This window comes from Augochlora pura, chromosome 2, assembly GCF_028453695.1.
Source record: "Augochlora pura isolate Apur16 chromosome 2, APUR_v2.2.1, whole genome shotgun sequence".
In the NCBI taxonomy this organism is placed as follows: Eukaryota; Metazoa; Arthropoda; class Insecta; order Hymenoptera; family Halictidae; genus Augochlora; species Augochlora pura.
Genome location: NC_135773.1, coordinates 2,981,515 through 3,002,842, shown reverse-complemented (window position 1 = coordinate 3,002,842; position 21,328 = coordinate 2,981,515). Strand labels below are relative to the sequence as shown.

The 21,328-nt window shown below is 39.5% G+C and overlaps 1 protein-coding gene across 1 annotated transcript in view; it reads right to left on the bottom strand.

Moving 5' to 3' along the window:
- Positions 1-21,328, bottom strand: part of Snf4agamma (SNF4/AMP-activated protein kinase gamma subunit) — a 135,713-nt gene that overhangs the window by 16,136 nt on the left and 98,249 nt on the right. The window contains exons 8-9 of the mRNA XM_078195822.1: positions 7,878-8,011; positions 3,143-3,167 (exon numbers count right to left, since the gene is read on the bottom strand). Of these exons, the coding sequence (XP_078051948.1) occupies positions 3,143-3,167; positions 7,878-8,011 (159 nt within the window). The remainder of the gene's footprint in view (positions 1-3,142; positions 3,168-7,877; positions 8,012-21,328) is intronic.

Here is a 21,328-nt window from a genome sequence, read left to right as displayed (position 1 = left end):
ATTGCATGGGGGAAGTGGAGGGCTATGGGGGTGGCGGCTCTTGCGTTGTGGAAGGCGGACGCACGTTTCCTTGCGAGGTAAATTATGGAATAAATGAATAAATGAAGGGAATTGATTTAGAACTGAGTGATCGATGATTTATTGATTTGGAGGTTCTCGGGTGGAAATTATCATGATTAGCGTTTTCAAACCCGTGGTGTAGCGTTTCTTTTTTTTTGCAGGTAGTGCGATTGGGAATTTTTAAATTGTAATTATTTCGTGGAGGGGGTGGAAATTGATGTTTATTCCGGGCATAAATTTAATTGAGTAGTTACATGTTATGTATTATATTATATGTTATATATATTAATGGTTACATATTAAATTTTAGTTCAATTCTAAAGGACAGAATAATATTAATACTTGATAGCTTTAGTGTTAGTAATTTTTATTATGAGTTGAAGCCTTCAAAGTATGATAAGGGGTTGATATATAATATTATTAAATTACAATAATATATATATTAAATGACAAGAATTTTCGTTCAATTTTCAAGGACAGAATAACATCCAGACTGAATAACTTCATTATTAGTCATTTTTACCACGATTTGGACTCGTTAAATTGTTGTCAGGGTTTAAATATACAGAATTGTATTATAGGATTAATAATTCAATTATAGCTAATATAGAAATATAATTATAAACAAATATAGAGATATAGGAATCTATAAATAATAAATATATAATTATTAGCCATAGTTGAATTAATTACATAATTATCTTCTAGGTGAGTGCACAATTTATTGAAACCTAAAGTAGTTTATTATATATTAAATCTATTATAAAAATAGCTTGTGCAACCTTGACAGAACTCGATGAAAATTGGTTACCAAGTTTAATAAAAAAAAAAAATACTACGTCGGTTATATTTATCTGACGTTGTGCAACCGGGAGATTTCGGATATATTTGTGTTTTCAGAGGGTAGTTCGGCGATACGAGCGTAAATTCACGGTCAGCGGATGTTTAATTAATGCAGAAACCTTCGGCGAGTGAAATATAGTGATTTTTATGAAACTTTAAGGTCGATAACAGTATATTCGGAAACTTTCTCGAGCTTCCCTAACATAGAAACATCCCTTAACAGCACGGCATAATTTATCATCACCGTAAACTACCCTCTCAACTCAAAAATAATAACAAAAATTATTGATTGAAGAAATCACTTCTCTAAATATACAAAAAATATATATAATATATAATAAAAAAATATAATATATAATAACAAAAAAATATAATATATAATAACAAAAAAATATAATATATAATAACAAAAAAATATAATATTTAGTATCTAATATAGGTCTAAGAATAGAAATAAATAATAATTTCTAAATAGTCTCAATTCAGTTCCAATAAGAAATTGTACAATTCTTACTCTTCATTGCGTCAGATTTCTAAAACAGGTTCATCGCTTCAACCGATTGCTTCTCCAATGAACTCGGAACACGCGTCAGCGTTATAAACATTAAGAAACGTTCGCCCGGTGAAATCGACGGGTCTAACGAAACTGGAATAAATTCCAGGGACTCGTATAATCATTCGTTATTTAATTCGAACCCGAGGCTATTACGGGAGATCCGTTGTCGGAACGATGAAAGTTTACGAACCGGGACAATAGTCATTAAGGAACGTGCGCGCAGTCCCTCGGTGCAATCAGCGGACCAGATAAACCGGGAAATTTCCAAAGATTGGTGTTTTTCGCGGACGAGGAGCAGGGGAAATGTTAGGTTGGTGGAAAGAGAGAGAAGGAAAGAGAGAGAGAGGGAACAGAATGGAGAAACAGAAAGGAAGAAAGAGGAAGAGATACCATTTATGTTTCATCGCAGACCGTCGTCGCAAAGATTGCATCGGCCCCTCAAAGGCCATTCCCTGATCGAATATTGATTATCTAAGCATCGGCCGACTGCGTTTCTCTCCGCGTTCGATCATCGAAACGCGACCAATCACGCTGCGTTTTACGCTCGGTATCCGCGGAACCGCGCGATGCAACCTCGTCGCTCGCGTTTACATAACCTTACCCTAGGTACCTCGAATATGAGTTCTCGCGGATATTCTGCCGCGTTTCACAGCTGGAGCCGCCGTTAAATGTCTGAAAGGAGGAACGCCGCGTGGAAACAGGTTTTATCATGGGAATTGTACAACTCGCGGAATACGGCGACGCGCGCGCAACAGATAAAGATAGAGACCGGTGAACGTAGCCGCGAATCGATCGAGAGCGGTGACAATGAGTCACGTTCGTCGGTGCATCGGTTGGGCGAAGGGCGACGTTCCGGAAAAATCGCGAATTTTCGTCCGGTGAAAATCGTTTCGATCGTTCGCCTTTCAAGTTTTGCCGCATTTTGCGGCCGGGATATTTCGCGTGACATTTCATTGTTCGCATCGTCGTTTTGACAAACGACAGTTTATTTACGGCGATATTTCGACGTAGACATTTATTTTCATGGACATTGAAAGTTGAATTGATTTCAAATGTTAAGGTAGAGTGTTTCATATTTCAATTGTTAGTCAATTATTCAATTTTTAAACAGTATAATTAAATATTGCTATTTCGGGTATTCTTGTGTTATATACATTTACTTTTATGGACATTCAAGCTTGAATTGATTTCAAATATCAATCTATAATATTTTATAATTATACTGTTACCCAATTATTCAATTTTTAAACAGTATAATTAAATATTGCTATTCTGGCCACTGTTGTGTTATAGACATTTATTTTTATGGACATTCAAACTTGAATTAATTTCAAATATCAATCTATACTATTTTATATTAAAATCTTGACTTCAGATATCAATCTAGAGTATTTTATATCAAAATCCTTACCCAATTATTCAATCCTTAAACAGTACGATGAAATATTGCTGCTCGCTTAGGCGATTCTTTAGGTTGTTTACGTTAGCTCCATTTCTACCTAAAATATTCAGTATTACGGGCGCAACGACGCCATGCTTGACGCTTTTCGCTTATCTTCCGGTTACGTGGATTGCAGTACCCTACTTTATTATGTCACATCCTATTCGCGCCATTTGTTACAACATTTTACTTTGTCTTTTTCGCTTTTACTCCGTTCGATCGTTATTGTCTCTTTATATCATATAATAAAGGATCCACTAGGTTAAACTATTATCATTAATTATTATATACATTTTTGCTGTATTATAAACAACAGATATACTAATAAATCCACTAGAAGTCTAATAACATATTTACAAAAATTGAAAAGAGTCGAGAACGCTGATAATATCGTTAATTGTAAACTATGAAGAGAGTCTCTGTTGTTTTATACCTAAAGGGTACGAAGCTTCGTTTTTCAATTTTTTATTTAATTCCGCGGAAACGGAGAAATGTTACAACATTTTACTTTTTCTTTTTCTCGTGTTCGATCGTTATCGTCTCTCTCCGTATCCTGCAACGAACGATCCACCCTCTTAAAGAATTATTATTAATTATTATATACATTTTTTTCTGTATTATAAACAACCGATAAATTAACAAATCCGCGAGAAGTCTAACAACATATTTATTAAAATTGAAAAGAGTCGAGAACGCTGGTATATTATTGTTAATTACAAAACTATGAAGTTGTGTTATAGCTAAAGGGTACGAAGCTTGGTTTATCAATTTTTTTTATTTAATTTCGCGGAAACGGGGGAGCACGCCCGCGACAATAAATGACGTTTGCGAAAAGCCGGAAGGCCCTCGGGAGCTCGTTATCTCCGACGATTGAATGGATTAATTGTGCCGGTCAGTCTCGTGCGAACGAAAAAAAGAGAGGAGAGGCTGCATCGGAGTGTCTACAAGCAATAATCTCGCGACAGGGCAGATGGCCTTTAGCCGCGTTCCCATGGCACAATGCAGAAATGTCGACGTGTTTTCTTTTTTCATCCGTTGCAGTCGCTCATCTGCGGTTAGCCGAGCGATAAAGGCCCGATAAGCTCGCGAATATATATTTCACGTCTATTGACGCGAGTGGGAGGAAGCGAGAATGGATGACGTAATTAACAAAAAAGGAAGTGAACAATTAATTTAATTATAATATGACTTCGAGATGGCAATTTGTCTTTAAAGAATTGTTTGAATGAGATCTGAGCTCCGAGCGCAGAATATATACCACCAAACGCAACTATATCAATGAAAAGAAGATGCTACGCCGAAGTTAACCCTTTGCACTCGAAGACATTTTAAATCCAAAATGGCTATTTCGACCAGCTTTGTTCCCATTTTATTTGTATAATTCATGCTTATAAAATTCAGTCTTGGTACTTGTAAAACTGTTACTTCACTGTTGTAAAACTTTCAACAGTCTCTTAAATAAAAGGCTTTCTAATAATGTCACAATTATTTTGGAAATGATATAACAATTTTCAATGGCGCCTCAGAGGCGTCACTCGAGCGCAAAGGGTTAATTAATCTTCTCCGTGATAGTTTCTTCTCTGACCAATAAATAATACTCGAAATAAATAATAGCTGCAATAGATAATGCTCGCAATAAATAATACTTGCAATAAATAATGCTCGTAATAAATAATAGTTGCAATAAATCCTTCACTGTGCCGACAATTACAAAATGTCCACTTGAGAACAGACAAAGCGAATCGGCACACGTGCACGTTCTCAATTCTGCACTAACATTTTTCCCCCAACGAGTCGCGAGACATATACGTACATGTCTGTTGCACAATCCCTTCGCCGTGGATTCTTGACGAGGATCCAAGAATGCAATTTCGCCGATCATAAAATCCTCATTCACCGTTCCGTTCGCAAACAGTCCGCGAATTTCTTTGTGCCTCGTTCTATGCTTTCTCCGTGCCGGGAAAACCGACGGGAATAGTCCGTAATGCGTTCGACGAAGGCCGAAGACGGCCGAACGATAAACAAGAAGGAAATGGTTTACGGTGATCACCAGCTTTGCTGAACTATATTCGTAATGTTTTGGACAGGTGGAAGGAAACGTGCTGAAAAGTTTTGTTCAGTTTTATGTGAATTTAATATTTTTAATTATTATTATCATTGTTATTGTATTATTATATTTACTGTTATTATTAACATTATTATTGTATTACTGTATTTATTATTATTATTACCATCATTATTATATTGTTTTATTTAGTATTATTGATATCATTAATATTATACTATTATATTTATTATTATTATTGTTGTTATCATAATTACTGTATTAATATATTTACTATTATTTTATCTGAGTTTATTAATGTAGCACAGCGAGATTTTTAATACGATATTACACAACTATTGATTTATTAATAGGATAATAAATGCAACGGTATTAAATTTTGGCACTATGGAATAAATATTGACTTAAGGATATAACTAACTAATAAAAATTGCATAAAAACATCTCCCCGAGGATCTGGTAAAAGTTTAGACAATAATTTTTAACTGCGCGCAGAAAAACAAGAATTTTAAGGGGCAACCAAAGTTAGAAACTTCAAATTCAGCAGGTTTTGAACGAAATCAAAGTGGACGTTGCTGCTGTCACTGTCAGATATGGTCTACGAACACGTGCAGATTACGTAAATCGACGCACGTGTTACGTCCGAATGCAAGGTGACAGGAATAAATTTGATACGGATCTTCAAAAATGAATTAAACTCGGTGTTACGTGGTTATCACTATATACAATTCGGAAAAGTAGATGTTTCTAAAGAAAATCCTCCAAAAGTAGAAAATAAAATTTTTTTAATACGACAATTAATATTAAAGAAGTATTAAATAATGTTATATTTATAAATTATTATTTTATAAAGCAGCATTTAATACTGCTTTGGAAATATATTATAAAAATAGCATATAGGCAGAATATAATGAAACGGTAATATTCAAGAGAAATAAAAATTAGCGACTCATAAACATTTTTAGGTAGTGAATTATCAAATCAAGGAATATTTAGGCAATTAATTTTAATATTAATAACTATATCGAGTAACAAAAGAAAATTCTAAATTGTCTACTCCATCATTGCCAATTATAAATAATAATTACTAAAAAATCTGATAAAATTTGTATCAACCGCTTCAACCAAATGATATCACAAATTCCTACCTTATCACCTCAGTTGGTAATTCAGTACTATTCCTTACTGATGGTTATCCTTATCAACTGACGCTCGCATCTAACCCGCCATTAACAGCAGAGAGCTCTACCTTATCGACCGCCAAGGACTTTATCAACGATCGGCGCGGCGCGAACACTTTCGACCCGAGTAATTACCGAAAACAAAGGCAATTATCCAACGCGGTGCTTTATCAGCTGGCTTCGTACAGGCTGCTGATGCGCGGGCGAGAAAGAGCGACCTCGACCCGCTTCGCGATAGAAACAACTATAGAAAAAAGGAGTCTACTTTCCTAGAGATCTCTCTCTCTCTCGGTGAACTTGTCCCTCCTTTACATTTCGCGCTTCCATCGTGACCCAGATTGTCCATCCTGGTTTTCGTCGAATCGATAATCGCGAACCGTCCTGCATACGCGATAAATCGTACGAGGAGGCCCAGTGCACGCCGGGAGGAACAAACTCGCGCGCGAGTCTCTCGCGTGGCCAAGTCGTTCGCACGGTTTTCTCGTTACCGATCAGACCGGGGATGGCGCCGATGGAAACAAGAAGACGTCACCGCATGTGCGACGGAGATAATACCTATCATCGAGGCTCGGCGCACATAGCGCACACCCCTCCCTCTGTGTCTCGGCTGGAATGCGCGATAATTTAAAAATGCTGACCGCGCCAACCACTCGCGAACGCGGCGAGAAAAAGCGAGAAGGAGACCCGGAGTACAACTCGTTATTTAATGCAGACCTTGAACCTGGTTGCTACTCGATCGATAGTCCGCGAGGTTGCACGGAAAATGTTACTTCCGAAAATTTCTACCCTGATATCTGCGTTGTCGGTTGCAACCGTACGGTCGCTGACCCGCTCTCGTCCCGCGAACATAACCTCTCTCAACGCCACCCTAGAATTATGTGTAATCTAAGGATGTTATGCTTCCGAAACTCGATAAGCTCTTTAGTGGATAATCTCGCATCGGATTTAGCCTGCGCGATGTTATTCGTGAAGGTTTTTAATTACAGCATTCGTAAGATAGACGTTACTGGACTGTGGATTTTAGGCGAAGTTTATAATGGGAACGAGTAAACGAAATTTAGAGCAGTAAAGTTTTTAAAATATTTGGGAATATTTGTTTCTAATTCAGAGAAATTATTGCACGGAGGAAACTATTTTTGTTTAGTTGCTATTAATTAAAATACTTTTTATTTGGTAATAAAATATTTGCTGGCTACCTCGATCAGGTATATTTGACCTAGAAATTAATTAATAATCTGTATTTAATTGAATTACGTAATTCTCATTGCTCTTCCTTTATATTTATGCTGTCCAATAAATATTTACTGAAGGTCTTTACGCAAGAAAGACATTTCTGTATTAATTACTAACAACAATAGAAACTGTTCTCATTAATAACTTCAATGAACTGAAAATAATTTCATTTACAGGAGACTGATCTTCTTCGCTGACAAATAAACGAAACGTTACCCGAACCAAGCCCTCAAGCACAGAAGTATCAAGTACGCTGTTACTCGCTTCGAAAGAGTTCTCGTTTAAATGCAAAATAGAAAGGCAATTTCGCAAAAGCGGTCGCAGAATTCGTGCCTAGATGCCAATGATCCGGGAACGATCAATGGAGCCGGTTCGAATTAGCGGCGAAAATAAAGATAACCACGACGGGATTTCTACGGAAGGATCGCCGACATCATTGCCACTGAAAATCTCCCCCGGAACTAATTAAAGTTTGATCCGAGCGAGGCTCTAACTTACCCCTCTCGCGTCCCTGAAGAGTATGGCAGCGTGAACGGGATCCAGACAGGCGTCGGACGCTCGGTGAGGTATCGCCGGTGTGCCCAGGGAGAACCTTCTCGCGCCAGGATCCAAGGAACTCCTCCTGATTGCACCTGTAATTCGTCCATTATCTTCGTTAAAACTGAAATGTTAACTGGTTCGGGGCCCGGAACCGAGTGTCTGACAAATCGCGGCGAAAGCGCGGGCGAGCAGAAGCTGCAGATAAACTTCAGCCCCGCTGAAACCGGGCTAATCGACCGCGACGGAGCATGAGAATTATTGCAAAATAGTCAACGGAATTAATTTTGAAAGCTTGTCGATCATTTTATAATTTTCTTCGTATGTGTTAAATATCACAGTAATTATATTTTTCTTTTAGGAATCAGCACCACGTTTTGCAGTTAAAATGAATAGAGGTACGAGGAAGAAATACGTCATATTATTTACAATTTATTGACGCTGGATCTACTCAGATGATAAAGTTGTAAAACTGGTCATTTTTATGAAACGTTTTTAATGCTCTTTTAACGTGGGTTTAATGTTAACGCTTACTTTAATTTAACAATTATTTTAAGGAGAAAGAAAGTACAGTGTAATTATGAACTCATATTTAAAAATACGATTGTTCCACACCATTAATTAATTAGCTGTTGCACTCTCTTTGAAAATTACGTACATTAATGTAATTATACTGTACACGTTTGATTTTCTTTATACCTTGTTCAAACACAACACCATACCATTCTTAATTAGTTACTTACTTATTCTAGACGAGTATATTCGACATGGATAACTGACAATATTAAAACTAAAATAGAGTACTAATGTATTAAGATTTCAATTTATTCTATAGATTGCGAATGAAATCGATCTCCGATAAAAATGCATCAAACTGTCCAGTATCGAACCGAAGAAAGTCTCGCGCAGACAAAGTGAAGCAAAATGTGTAAAGCATCGATTGTCGAACCGGACACCCGACAAGTCGGGGGCGTCGTCGTTTAATTCGAATTGGGCCAGATTCGGAAGTTGGACCAATGGTTGTTCCGGTTTCCGTGGCCGAGCACGTAATCGCGCCCGTTCGCCGATTGCGCATTCACGACCGTTCGAGGATTAAGCCGAACGGAGTTACAGGGGTGACCTTAACTCGTTACAATTTAACGCGATTTATGAGCAGACGTGAACAATCTTCCACGGGGGTTACGTAAACCCGTGACTCCCGTTATTTACATTTCAATCGCGTCCACGTACGAACGTGTCCCGAAGCCAAGCCGCGCGACTGACTCATCGCGCCCGCTTTTTCCCTTGGCTTTTCCGCGCGGACGAATCGACAAACGGCGAATCAAAAGCGTGTATCCTTCGATCTTTTTTTTCTTGCGTAACAACCCGCTAACAAGCGGCTATCATTGCGCAACGGCAACGGTAAAAGCTCCGTGGCCGTACGCGATCTGCGAGGCACGACAACGGGGGGATCTCCTCTACGTCCGAGAGTTCCGCGGCCGTTTGTAACAGAAAACGCATTGACGGAAATAAAAAGAACGATAGGAGAGAAAAAAACACGCGCGCGATACGAGGTGTCCGGAGTTCGGAGAAAAAAAGAGAAACAAACCAGGACGAAACACAGTGAACTTCGCTCGATATTTTCCTTGGCTGGGAAGACAGAACGAAAACAATCCCACGCGCGCGCGAGACAATATTTGCCCGTGGTTCTTCGCTTCTCTTATGTAATACACGGCTCCGTCAATCGCGATCGAGGAGATATGACGACAATGTTTACCTTTCGATGCGATCGTCACCGAGCACAGGCGGTGTAACAAGCGACGGCGTTTTGTCAGTTGGATTTCCCTGTTCCCAGACCGACGCAGACGAGAATCATAATTGAACTGTAAATACGGTGTCGCGTACAATGGAACGTCGAATTGCCAATTAGAAACGCGGCTGGTCAAATTTGATAAAGATTGTTCAGCAGAGCTAGGAGACGGAAGATACTTTTTACTATATTTCTAATTTTTTATTAGACGGTTTGGGCGGTATAATTTTGTACATTTCATTTAAGATTATGGGCAAATGTTTTCGAAGATAAAACGAATAAGGGTTAATTGAAAATATCAAAGAAGGAACTTTTTACTTATTAAGAATGTGTATTTTTTACTGTTGAGGATTTTCTATTTTTATTTCTCGGATTTTTAATTTTGATTTATTAAGGTTCTTCTAATTTTCATTCATTAAGGACCTTCTAATTTTTACTTATTAATACAGTTACCAGCAAGCATATTATTCAGGTGGTTTTGTAAAAATTGCATCCAACGACGAGTTTCATATTTCACGGTCTGACGCAAATATTTTTTAATCACGGTGGCAATTGCCCATCGCGGAAATAGAACGTGGACCAAATTGATCAATCAATGGCGTTCTCAAATTTCAAATAAAATCAAGTGCGCGAACCATTCGCCGTCGGATTCGTTCCAATAAATCAGACAGACGGCCGCGCTTCGACGTTGCCGTTCTTTCACTATTACCTTTTTTCCGGAAAGGAAATATTGAATTCCGCTGAATATTTGTTTCAGCCGCGACACTTTAAACGTTCAACAGGATTCCATAGGTGTATGATAACAGCGACGGAATTTTGATGCTTCCGGCTTCGCGCGCGAAACGTGCTCGCCCCGGAGCGAACGTGTCCAGCAAAATAAACTTTTTCCAGCGTTCAGCGGTCCGGTGTTCCGACTACAATGACACGAAACCGGACTCTCCGTTTCTGATTGTAGCCGCGATTATTCCCTCTCTTTCTCTCTCGCTCTTTGCTCTGCTCTGCAGTCGATTGTTTTTCGAAACAAGCGAAAGAAGGAATCGTGTTATTTCGTAGACGTTAACGATTGTTCGACGATGCCGGGGCGTTTCCAACTCGGAATTCGCATCGCGGGGCTACCATCCCAGGCTATTGTTTTCAAGTTAATTTCCAAGCTAAACTCGACGAGCCGCGTCCCACGCCACGGCTACAACTTCCATTCAGCTATCGAACCAAAACGGCACAGATGTACATCGATGAAACGTGGATTCTATTTTGCAACAGCCGAAGGTTGAACAATTATTTTTGCACGCTCGCGGTCGCGCGTTTCCTCCCACGGGGTCGTGACTTTCCAGTAAATATTGGAATCTATTCTATGGATTCTATGTATTTTATGGATTCTAATTATTTTTTAGATTGTATCTATTTTATACATTCTCTCTATTTTATAGATTTGATGTAGTTTATAGATTCCATCTATATTATAATCCTATTTATTTTATAATAATTACTAGATTTATACTATATTATTTAATTTACTGTCTATTATAGCCTAATCTATTATCCATTATATTTTATAGTTCATAATCTATTTTATAATCTAATGAGCACTGTACCGTCAAGAAAACTCTGTCGATCGTGTTCTGCAAACAATTTTATCTTGACACTCAAATATTGCTTATATATGCTATTTTCTAAATATTTTTATTACAGAGACGTCTTCACAAACAAATGGAACAGTAGGGTCATTTGAATTTTTTGAAAGGGCAGAACCATGGCAGGAGCAAAATATTATTATTTCATGATGATGCAACGCGATACACTGTTGTAATAGATAAAAAAGGATAAGAAAAGTTTAGATTGTTAGCTTGAAAGACGAGGCGCGGCTAAAAGCTGCGTTCAACCGAACTTTAAATGGGAACGTGGTTCTGCTCCAGGTAAATTCAAAATTATGAGTTCTGGGAAACTTTGCTTGACACGTCTATTCCCAGGTTACTTTATACGAACCAGAATGAAGCGTAGTTTCCCGCGCTGGTAACGACTTTGAGTGAAATAAAAATTGCATGACTGTGTAACGAACATTTTTACAGGAAATTGTTCGTTCGTACAGTTCTCGGTCCAAAAATTTCGAATTGTAAAATAAAAATATTGGCGTTTTTTAAAAGTTCGTATAAAGATAAGAGAATTATACTATTGAGCTAAAATTAATTTATTGGAATTATTAAAGCGAGAATCTAATTTCTGTTTAAACTCTATTTTTTACAGGCAACTTTGGTCATTTTCATATTGAACAGCCACTTGCATAACGCGTACACAAATTCAACCGGCAAAAACAATAGAAAAAGCGGATCTCTTTCTTTCGTTGTGCTTTTTGTTTATTTCAGCCGCCGTTGAAAGGAATAATACTCGACGGCGAAACACCAGCAGCAGCGGCGGGGCTCGGCGCTGCGAACTTCAAAACGAAGCATTTTTTTCCGTCAACGAAGGACGCCGGCTCACGTTTTACGTATTAAATTCCCGCTTTCTCAGCTCGAAGTGTTAACGCGATAATTCGCCGCCGTGGCTTATCTTGCCCGGTATTTATTTCATTGCAAGAGACATTCACATCGACGATATCGAACTGCCCGTCGACGGTCGTCAACGCCGTTTTTTTTTTGTCAACGACGAGCCCCGTAGATAGCGGTATCTCGCGCGACGATAAATAATACACGGCTGACAAATCTGATTAAAATATTTTGGGTCGCCACGCGCTGCGGCGGACGCTAATACGGGGAGTGAGCTGGGGACGCAACGTCATACAGATAAACAAAATAAATCGGAACAGAAAAAACGAAGGGAAATAGACAAAAATAGAAATTTAAAGAAAATAGAAATTTTAAAGTAGAATCATTCGAACAATTTTTAACAGTTTCCAAGTGTCATTTAACATGGCATTTTAATTGTATTCTTTCCTCGCTTGTGGAAATATTTTAGGGCAACGTTGATTGTTGCATTGGAATATTGATAGGTGAAAATGAAACGTTATCTGCTCTGTGTTAGTATGTTCGGCGCTCGATCAGTTGATTGATCGGTGCGGAACTGCATGTAGGTAAGCGATAGCTCGGATTAAGATATAGGCCAACAAACGTCCCGAATTTCAGCCACGTCAGTTCAGTGGATTTGATGCTACAGACTGACACAGATCAAGGAAATTGCATCTTCAGTTTCATAACCGCGAAAAGCATCTTTGAGAGTCCATAAAAATTGCCTTTCATCCGCTGCTACAATTGACTCTACTCGAGCGTAGTCATTAGCAGGGTATTAATTACGTAACTTCGCGAGAAAAAATCGCAGCGACTTGATTCAGCCCTCAAATTAAAGGGCAAGGTCGGAGCATTTTTTCACCGTAATCAGAATTCCTTAAATAAATTTTTTTAGCTCCACAGAGAGCATTCAACTTTACACTGTATCGGCAGCGTGAACGTGCCTTCTGATTTTAGGGTTGCTAGATATTAAAAATTATAATATTCTTGGGGATGCATGATATAAATATTAGAATATACTGTCAGAAAGTAGAAAGTTCAAGCTTGATTCTAAAAAAAATAACATGGTTTTATTATAGCTTTTAGCAGAGTTACAGCTGCTCAAAGATCGAACGTTGGTTAAAACTGGCTGACGAGATAAATTCGCGCCGTCGAGTGAAGAATAGGGCGTCGAAGAAAATGTTCACCGGCGCGAGCGTAGCTCTACGGTACTTTGTGTACAGCGGCGCGCGCGGCTGTACTTGATTTTTCGTCCGCCCAAAATATTGGGTTTCCAGTTTTAGATCGGCGGGCGGGGCCGGGGATTTACCTGACTGGAATTCTTGGGAGCCGTTCCCTCCGGTCAGGCTTAGATAAAGGGATTCGTATACACGGCTCGTGTAACTCCACACGATTAAATCAGTCGCCCGAAAAACGGAAGATCCGGGTTCGAAACCGGTCCTCTGACCCTGTTTTCGTCCGATCCTCTTTCACCCTGTAATTTCCAGAGCCCGGAGGGGCTCTCTCGCCCTTACGTTACACGTCGCGCGTATTACCCGCGGCCGCAACTTAGAACAGGTCTTACATTAAAAGCAGACTATCGCGCCGGTGCGCGACGAACGCGTTCGAAAAACGTGGGTCCACTTTCGTTAAATAAATGTTACATTAACCGTATAAGCGCTACACCTGCGGCTATCCCCGACGATGCGCCGCGGGACCGTTGCTTCGTAAATATTTATAAACCAGCCGGATCTATTTTAACCTTTCGCGTCTATGACATTTAAGAGAGCCCGCGAAGTGGCGTTCGCCGACGCGAAATCTATACAGCGAAAACTGGCGCGCTCTCGTGCTCGATTAAATGCAGGGATCCCATAATAAACTCGTTGTTTTTCAGCCACGATCTTTTCACCAATTATTTACTCCGCGTATAAACTTTTCCAGTATCTGCGAACTGATTTATTTAGCTGTCGGCGTTTCGTTTATTTAAATTCGAGGCATCTTTTCACCAAATTCATTAAAATAAAGCGATAAATAGAATCTCGCGCTCGTTTTTTCGTCGGGAGGTTCGATTAGGGAGACTGTAAACAAATTATTGAATTTCGTCGAGTTTATCTTATCGGGTTTCTACGTCAATGGCGATCAAGCACGATTTTCGTGGACCATTTATTCTGTAACCAATTTTTTTAATCATCTACAATTTTTCAACGATCTACAATTTTTTTCATGGATTTCGCGATGCTGGCAGATTAATTAGTTATCTGCGAAAGGTAAGCTAATTCGCCGGTGATTAAATTTCAAGTCGAGTAATACAAGCGGTATAGTTTCGTGAAATTTCACAGAAGAGTTCACCCTCATTGTCGCGTACAGTTTATGCACCGGCTACGCGGGTACAGGATCGCGAACAGCTGCACTCCATTAATTACTTAATTACAGCGTCGAAGGTTACGGTATCGAAGGAACGTTGTACGAGCTATTATATAACGTGGACGCGTCCATTGTAATTCGATGCGTGATAAATCATTCGACGGAACTGTAGAACGTCTACTCGATACAGTGTGTTCGACCTCCCGTGACATTCTTCGCCGATGACCCGAATCCAAAACGCGATTGTTCCTCGACAAATGAAATTCCATTTTGACTAAATGGCTAATTAAAAAGGTGCAACAAGTTTCAATAGCATAAAGCTAGAAATATAAACTAAGCTGGAATAATAAATGAATAATTCAAAATCTCAATTTGCCTATTTCTGTAATATATTTCTTACGATAATAAACGTACTTTCAATAGCATAATGCTGGAAATATAAATTTGGCTAGAATAACAAACGAATGACTTGAAATTCCGCTACAAATTTAATTATTAATATTTTGAAATAAAATTAAAGCAATATAAATAATAAAATAAATAATAATACTAATATTAATAATAAAATTTTAAATATAAACAAGTATAAATCATTTCCATGCCGGCGAAAAAAGCGAATTCGGATGTTCCCGCGATTCTGATTTATACAAGTCGATCGATAATCTCTATTAATAGTCTGATATAGCAGTTGTTTACCTGGATGACGGCATCTGATCGCGTAGAAAGATTCGGACATGGCGCGCTCTTTGACCGCGACGAATCCCGGCATCGGTCGAAAATAATCCCGGCCAGTTCAATAACGCCGCGGACACGCTCACCTAATCGTTTCGTACCTCGACAAACTCGTTCCGATATTACTCGGTAATATTGCGTGGCGCTTGCGCCGCAACAATCTACCGCAATTATCTTTATCGATGCACAGCCCGGAGGAAAGAACAGAAACTTTAACGAGCCGCCAGGATCACGGAGCACACTCGTCGGCCAGGAAATTTGCAACGGTATTTGTTGCCGATCGCGAAACGACCCACGAACAATAACGAGAAGGTCGCGGAATCTAAAAGTATAATTATTTTTATTAACCTGACTTCGGTTTCAAGCGGTCTCGGAACATTTGAGACTTTGGATATCGAGCAAAGGATCGCTTCGAGCGAAATGAGAAATAATAGACATTGTTAATGAACAGGATTTTGTGCTTTTAATTTTATGATGTAATATTGTAGAATTATTGTTGTTATTAAAAAGGGAAAGATCATTTTTATTTGGCTTATGTTCTTTATGACTTTGATTTGGATATTTTATTTTGCTGTTTTTATGCATTTTTAATTTGATAGAATAAATTTGTTGACTTATTAGAATTTTTTAAGATCCGAAATCTATTAATAAATCCTTGTCGAATTAACTGCATAGTTTTCGATAAATATCGTTTCTTGTATTCTATATTGTTTCTTAATAATAAAATTAAATTTATCTAAATTTTCTACGATATTCATTAAAACATATGCTTGACTTAAAAGATTTATTTAAAAATTTCTTCGAGGAACACCGGTAAAAAATCTAATAACCTCAACTGCTTTAGTATTTATAGCATTAATTCAGCTAAACATATATGTCCAAGCACCCGCTAATTAAACAGCTCTCATCAACATCAAAAAACAAGAAAAAAAGTAACCTTGTTTATCCCGATCTTGGACAAACACATTGTCGAAGCATATCCTGACCAGGCGTCTCCTATTATCCTGTTTGCGTTCGTCGACTAGGCTAACATAACGCGAGTGTAACGCGACCGTGGTCAACAACAATTCATAGAAAATATTAATTGTTACCGTTTGACGAATCGAGTTATTTTCGACGTCGAGTCCAACGTCGACCTTCGTCCGCGAAGTCTCGAATGGTATTCGTGGGGAACTGTGGCGTTCGCGGCAACGTGCGACCGCGCAACGTGCACGCGCGGTGCATCGGCGAAGAAGCCTGCACGCAGCAGCTACGTCGACGTTTATTAATTTTACGAAGCACTTCGCGCCGCTAAAAACTAATTCGAGCGCGGGCGACGATTGATTAGGAACACGACGCGTCGCACCCGACGGGATTACCGTTTCGTTTCTGTCCGCGGAAACAATTATACGGACGCGGCGAAATGCGACCTCGCGTTATTGCGGGCTCCGTTTCCCGCGAAGTTCGTCGGACGATTCCGTGGACGGAAACCGTTCTTTTCGCGAACGAATGCGAATGGGACAATGGTCGATGTCGATTAGACACCGAGGAAGACGGAGCAATTTGCGCCGACCGGCCCGCGTTTATGCGAAATTACGACGCGGAAATGTTTCAAGGAAAAGAATCGCTCGCGATGAAAATGAGTTATTTGGATATTTTCTGCTTTCTGATTTCATCGAAATTTTAATTTTTAGGGACGATTGTTGGCTATCTTTATTTATTCTACGTTGTAAATAATAATTTCTATCGAATACTATGTTGATCGAACGTCGTGAATTGCTATAGTGTTATGCGTAATTACAGATCCAAAGTTTTATATTTTTACTGATATTTAAAAATAAAAATAAATTACATTTGTATATTTCTATTTTTCGTTATTCCTAATATAGAAATATACTAATATAACTAATGTAGAAATATACAAATATAATTTAAAGTTCTTGTTGCGCATAATTATAGACCTATATTAACCTTCAAATTTTCACCGACATTTAAAAGGAAACACAAAGATATCGCGCGTCAAGTTTTTCTATAAATGTCACTAAAAACATAAAGGTTAATCAGTGTCTACAATTATTCACGGCACTGTGTAAACTGCTCTCTAAAGTGGCGATAATCTATGTGACTGGTATTTACTCCAACGCGATCAACCGCATAACTGCATCATCTGTGCTCGATACGTATCTACGATTCGCAGGAGATTAAAATGTATCATTAAATGGCATTAACAACTCGTTAGATATTCCGCCGGTATCTAAACATCTCTGTGGTAACCGCGTATCCAACGCGCGCGAAATTATTCAATTTGGCACATCAAAATATAGACGAAGAGAAAGAGAGAGAGAGAGAGAGAGAGAAACAAAGAGAGAGAATGGGCGCACTGGATCGTTGCAAAAACAAATTGCGCAACCGTATGCAGTCGAAAAGTTAATACGAGGGAATCTGCCAACGATCGTTCCGTGTCGTAATGGACAGGTGCAGTTAATATTATAACGTGAGTATAAGTTCCCACTATAGTTTTGCGGCTAGCGCACGACTTTTTACACAATTGAACTGTGCTCGTGCAAACAAACCAGCAGCTCCTCTCGTGCTATTAACAAGCCCGTGTTTGCTCGACGGCCGTGCTTCGTGAAGAAGCTTCGACGTTTTCTTTTCGATAATAACCGCAATTGAATTGATTGCGTGACGTTGCTTCGGTCACGTGCCCGTTCACAATTAAAACTGTTGTTGGTATTCGAATCTTGGTTCGAAAGTCCTTGGTTGATATTTTCGAAAATTTATATTCGAATATTATATTATATTATATTATATCAATTATAATGGTATGTGAAATATCGTATTATTGTATCAAAGATAATCGAATTCTTTGTAAAAAAAAGTATTGACTTTTTTCAGCCAGAAATTTAATAGTTAACCAATAATTTCCGGTTGTTTTTGGAAGCAAAGTTAATCTTTAAGTCTTTATAAATTATATGGACCTCCCTGTATATAGAATATTTATCAAAAATATGTGAGATATAAAGAAAATGTGTAAAGAAAAGTATATACGAAATATATCAAATGTACAGAATATGTACAAGATATATAAAATTATATTATTTCCGGGAGAGGATTCTTGAGATCATTTGAAGCAACTCTTTCCTTAGCGGAAATTTAATTCGCGGCTTCGTTTACGAGTTATTAATGAAAACCCGTCACCAATAAGAGGTGAGCTGAACTGGTGCGTGGCGGGCGAGCCAATGAATAGAACTGGCTCCGCCCAGTCGCCTGGCGCTCAGACGAGCTCGTCTCTTATTGGTCATCGTTTTTCGTTAATAACTCGTGAACGATGCCTCGGAGAAAATTTTTGTAAAGGAAAAAGTTACTTGAAATAACATTAGGAATTACCCGGAAGTGCCATAATTTTGAAACACTGTATAAAATCTATAAAACATATTTAAAAATATAAAATATATATTACAGAATTTCTAATAGTCTGTTTGCGGCTGTCAGTGATAAAAAAAAGACCAAGAGCTTCTCTAGATCCTCTAATCCACTCCACTAATCATCGCATCATTTCGGTTACCTTGCCTCAGTATGCTTTCGTAGATCCTGTAAGTGGTCTCGCAGTCGGCGTCCCTCAGACTGGGTATCCTGGCGCTTCCGTCGAGGCTCTGACTTCTGTTCCGGAAGTCCTCCTCTTTCCTGCGTGGCACCGTCTCCTGGCACTCGCTCTGCCTCCTGGTGTTGCTCAATCGTTTGCCTAAATGCTTGATCATCTCCTGAATACTGTGATGACGATGATGGTGCTGTTTCTCGTGGTCGCTGGTCGAGATCGGCGACGTTGGCGACGCTCTGCCGTTGGTATGCTGGCCGTGGATTTGCTGGATATGGTGAAGGGGATGATGGTAATGATGGTGGTTGGTGTGGTGATGACCGTTGCCGTGGATCGTGTGGTAGACGGAGTGGTTCTGCACCGGATGGTGGAGCAACGAGCCGTGATTCGAAGAGCTCGAGCCACGGCACGAATCGTAAGACGCCGTGGATCCGTAAGAGTACGTCGAGCTGACGGAGCCGCGCGACACCCTTTTCTGGATGTGCGTTTGGTTCAGCAGCTCGTGGAGGAACCTGACGTCGTGGTGTTTCGCGTCCGCGGTGGACGAGTTCTTCGAATCGTGATGATGATGGTGGTGGCCGGTCTTCGCGTCGCCATTGTGAGATCCGTGATGGGACAACAGGTGCGTGATCCCGTGCATCTCGTTCGATTATCACGACGGTCTTTGATTAGGTATCTATACGGTATCGATTAGGTATCTATTCGGTGTCGATTCGCTCCAATCTCGGACGATCTCTCAGAGATTCCACCCTTCGGTCTTGACGCGGCCCCTCGCCTTCGCGACGAAGCTTCCTCTTCGAGGACTCCTCGTTGCCGCTGGAAGACGCTAGAGGCCGGACGCTGTTCTGACAAGCTGCGAAAAACATGATGAGACGGTATTGAAACGAACCTGACGAACTCTCCAACGAGAGCTGCCGTGTCGAGAGCCGTTCCACGATATCGATTCACGCGGAACCAATTGCGCTACTTCGCGATAAGAACTTGCGAAGAAGCACGCGAGGATAACGCGGCTCGGGGAGCCGACGGATCTAGCAAACGGTCGAAATCGTCGCCGATCTTGGATCCTCGCGAGATCACGGAAATAGCCGGATACGGTTTAACGTGTCCCGCAAATAAGTCGACCGGTGTAAATCGGAATCGTCGCGGCTCCTAAATTTAGGCACCGAACTCTTACCCGCCGCGTTGGCTCGGACGACGACGCGATCGTTGCCATAATCCTGACGGATCCGATCGACGTGGCGCTTCCTACGTCATTCTACTCGTGTTTAAAATTCCCGATGCAACTGAATCGTGATTGCTAATGCTTCGTCTACCGGAATTCTATTAATAGTTTACTCGATGACCAGGACAGTAGCTTGTTAGCTAAGTTCTTCGGTTATGACCCTAGTCGGCAGATCGTTCGAACCGATGTTTTCTTAGGATAGAGGAGCTCCGATGTTGGCGTACGAATGGCCGGGCATGATCGCAAGTTATGGAGATTGTAGAACTTGGCGGGTTCTGTGTTATCCTATCGATAACGAGGCACGTAATTCTCGAGAAACGCAGTTTGAGCATCAATATACATTTTGAGCATTTTTCTTTGACTGACTGTTGCAATCTCTTTGAAAAATTTTTGCTATTTATTTTCTTCAAATTTTGTTTAAGTTCTCCTAAAATTGATTTATTTCGAATTTATTAATCGAGGATAGAAACGTATAAAAGTGCTTTTTAATTAGTCTCAGATGGTTATTGAGAATCAAATTTTATTCTCTATATTTCCTATTCGATGTTATTAGAATTTATTTGATGTTAATAGAAGTTATTCTATATCATTAGAATTTATTTAATTTTAGTAGAATTTATTCGATAGGTTATTCGAATAAAATTATATTATATACTTCATATATATTTTATTATATTTTTTAAGAATTTATTCGATATTTTATTCGAATAAAATTTTATCCGAAGAATTCATTCCACAGTTTATTCGAATAAAACTCAACACGAAAATATTTATTCCAAATGTCATGGCAACGTTTTGCATTACAAGAGATAAACCCGTCGAAAACCGTTACCTGGTCAATTAATAGTCGCAGAAGTGCTCGCATCGCCGCCCAAAGGCGCGTTGCAAAATCGTGAAACCAGACGTTCGATCTATCAGAATTGTTCCATAATTACCGAAGCTACGAAGACGCCGCAGTTATTATTAAATAAAGCGCACGTGTTGCATCCGTTCGTACAAGTTGTTGATACCAGGTTCAACGCTAGCCAAAAGTTCAACAAATTCGACTACTCGACGAACGTGCCCGGCGAGAGGCGGAACACAGTTTTCAACTTAAATTGGCGCTTGCATACTTTTCCTCCTTCTCCCTCCCCCTCCCCCACCCAACTCAGCGGGCTCTTACAGTGTGTAAGGAAACGTTTGTTTGCCGGATAACCCGCAATAAGATGATCCGCGTTCTAAGCAAACGGAATGAGATTTCCGCGCGAGCGAACG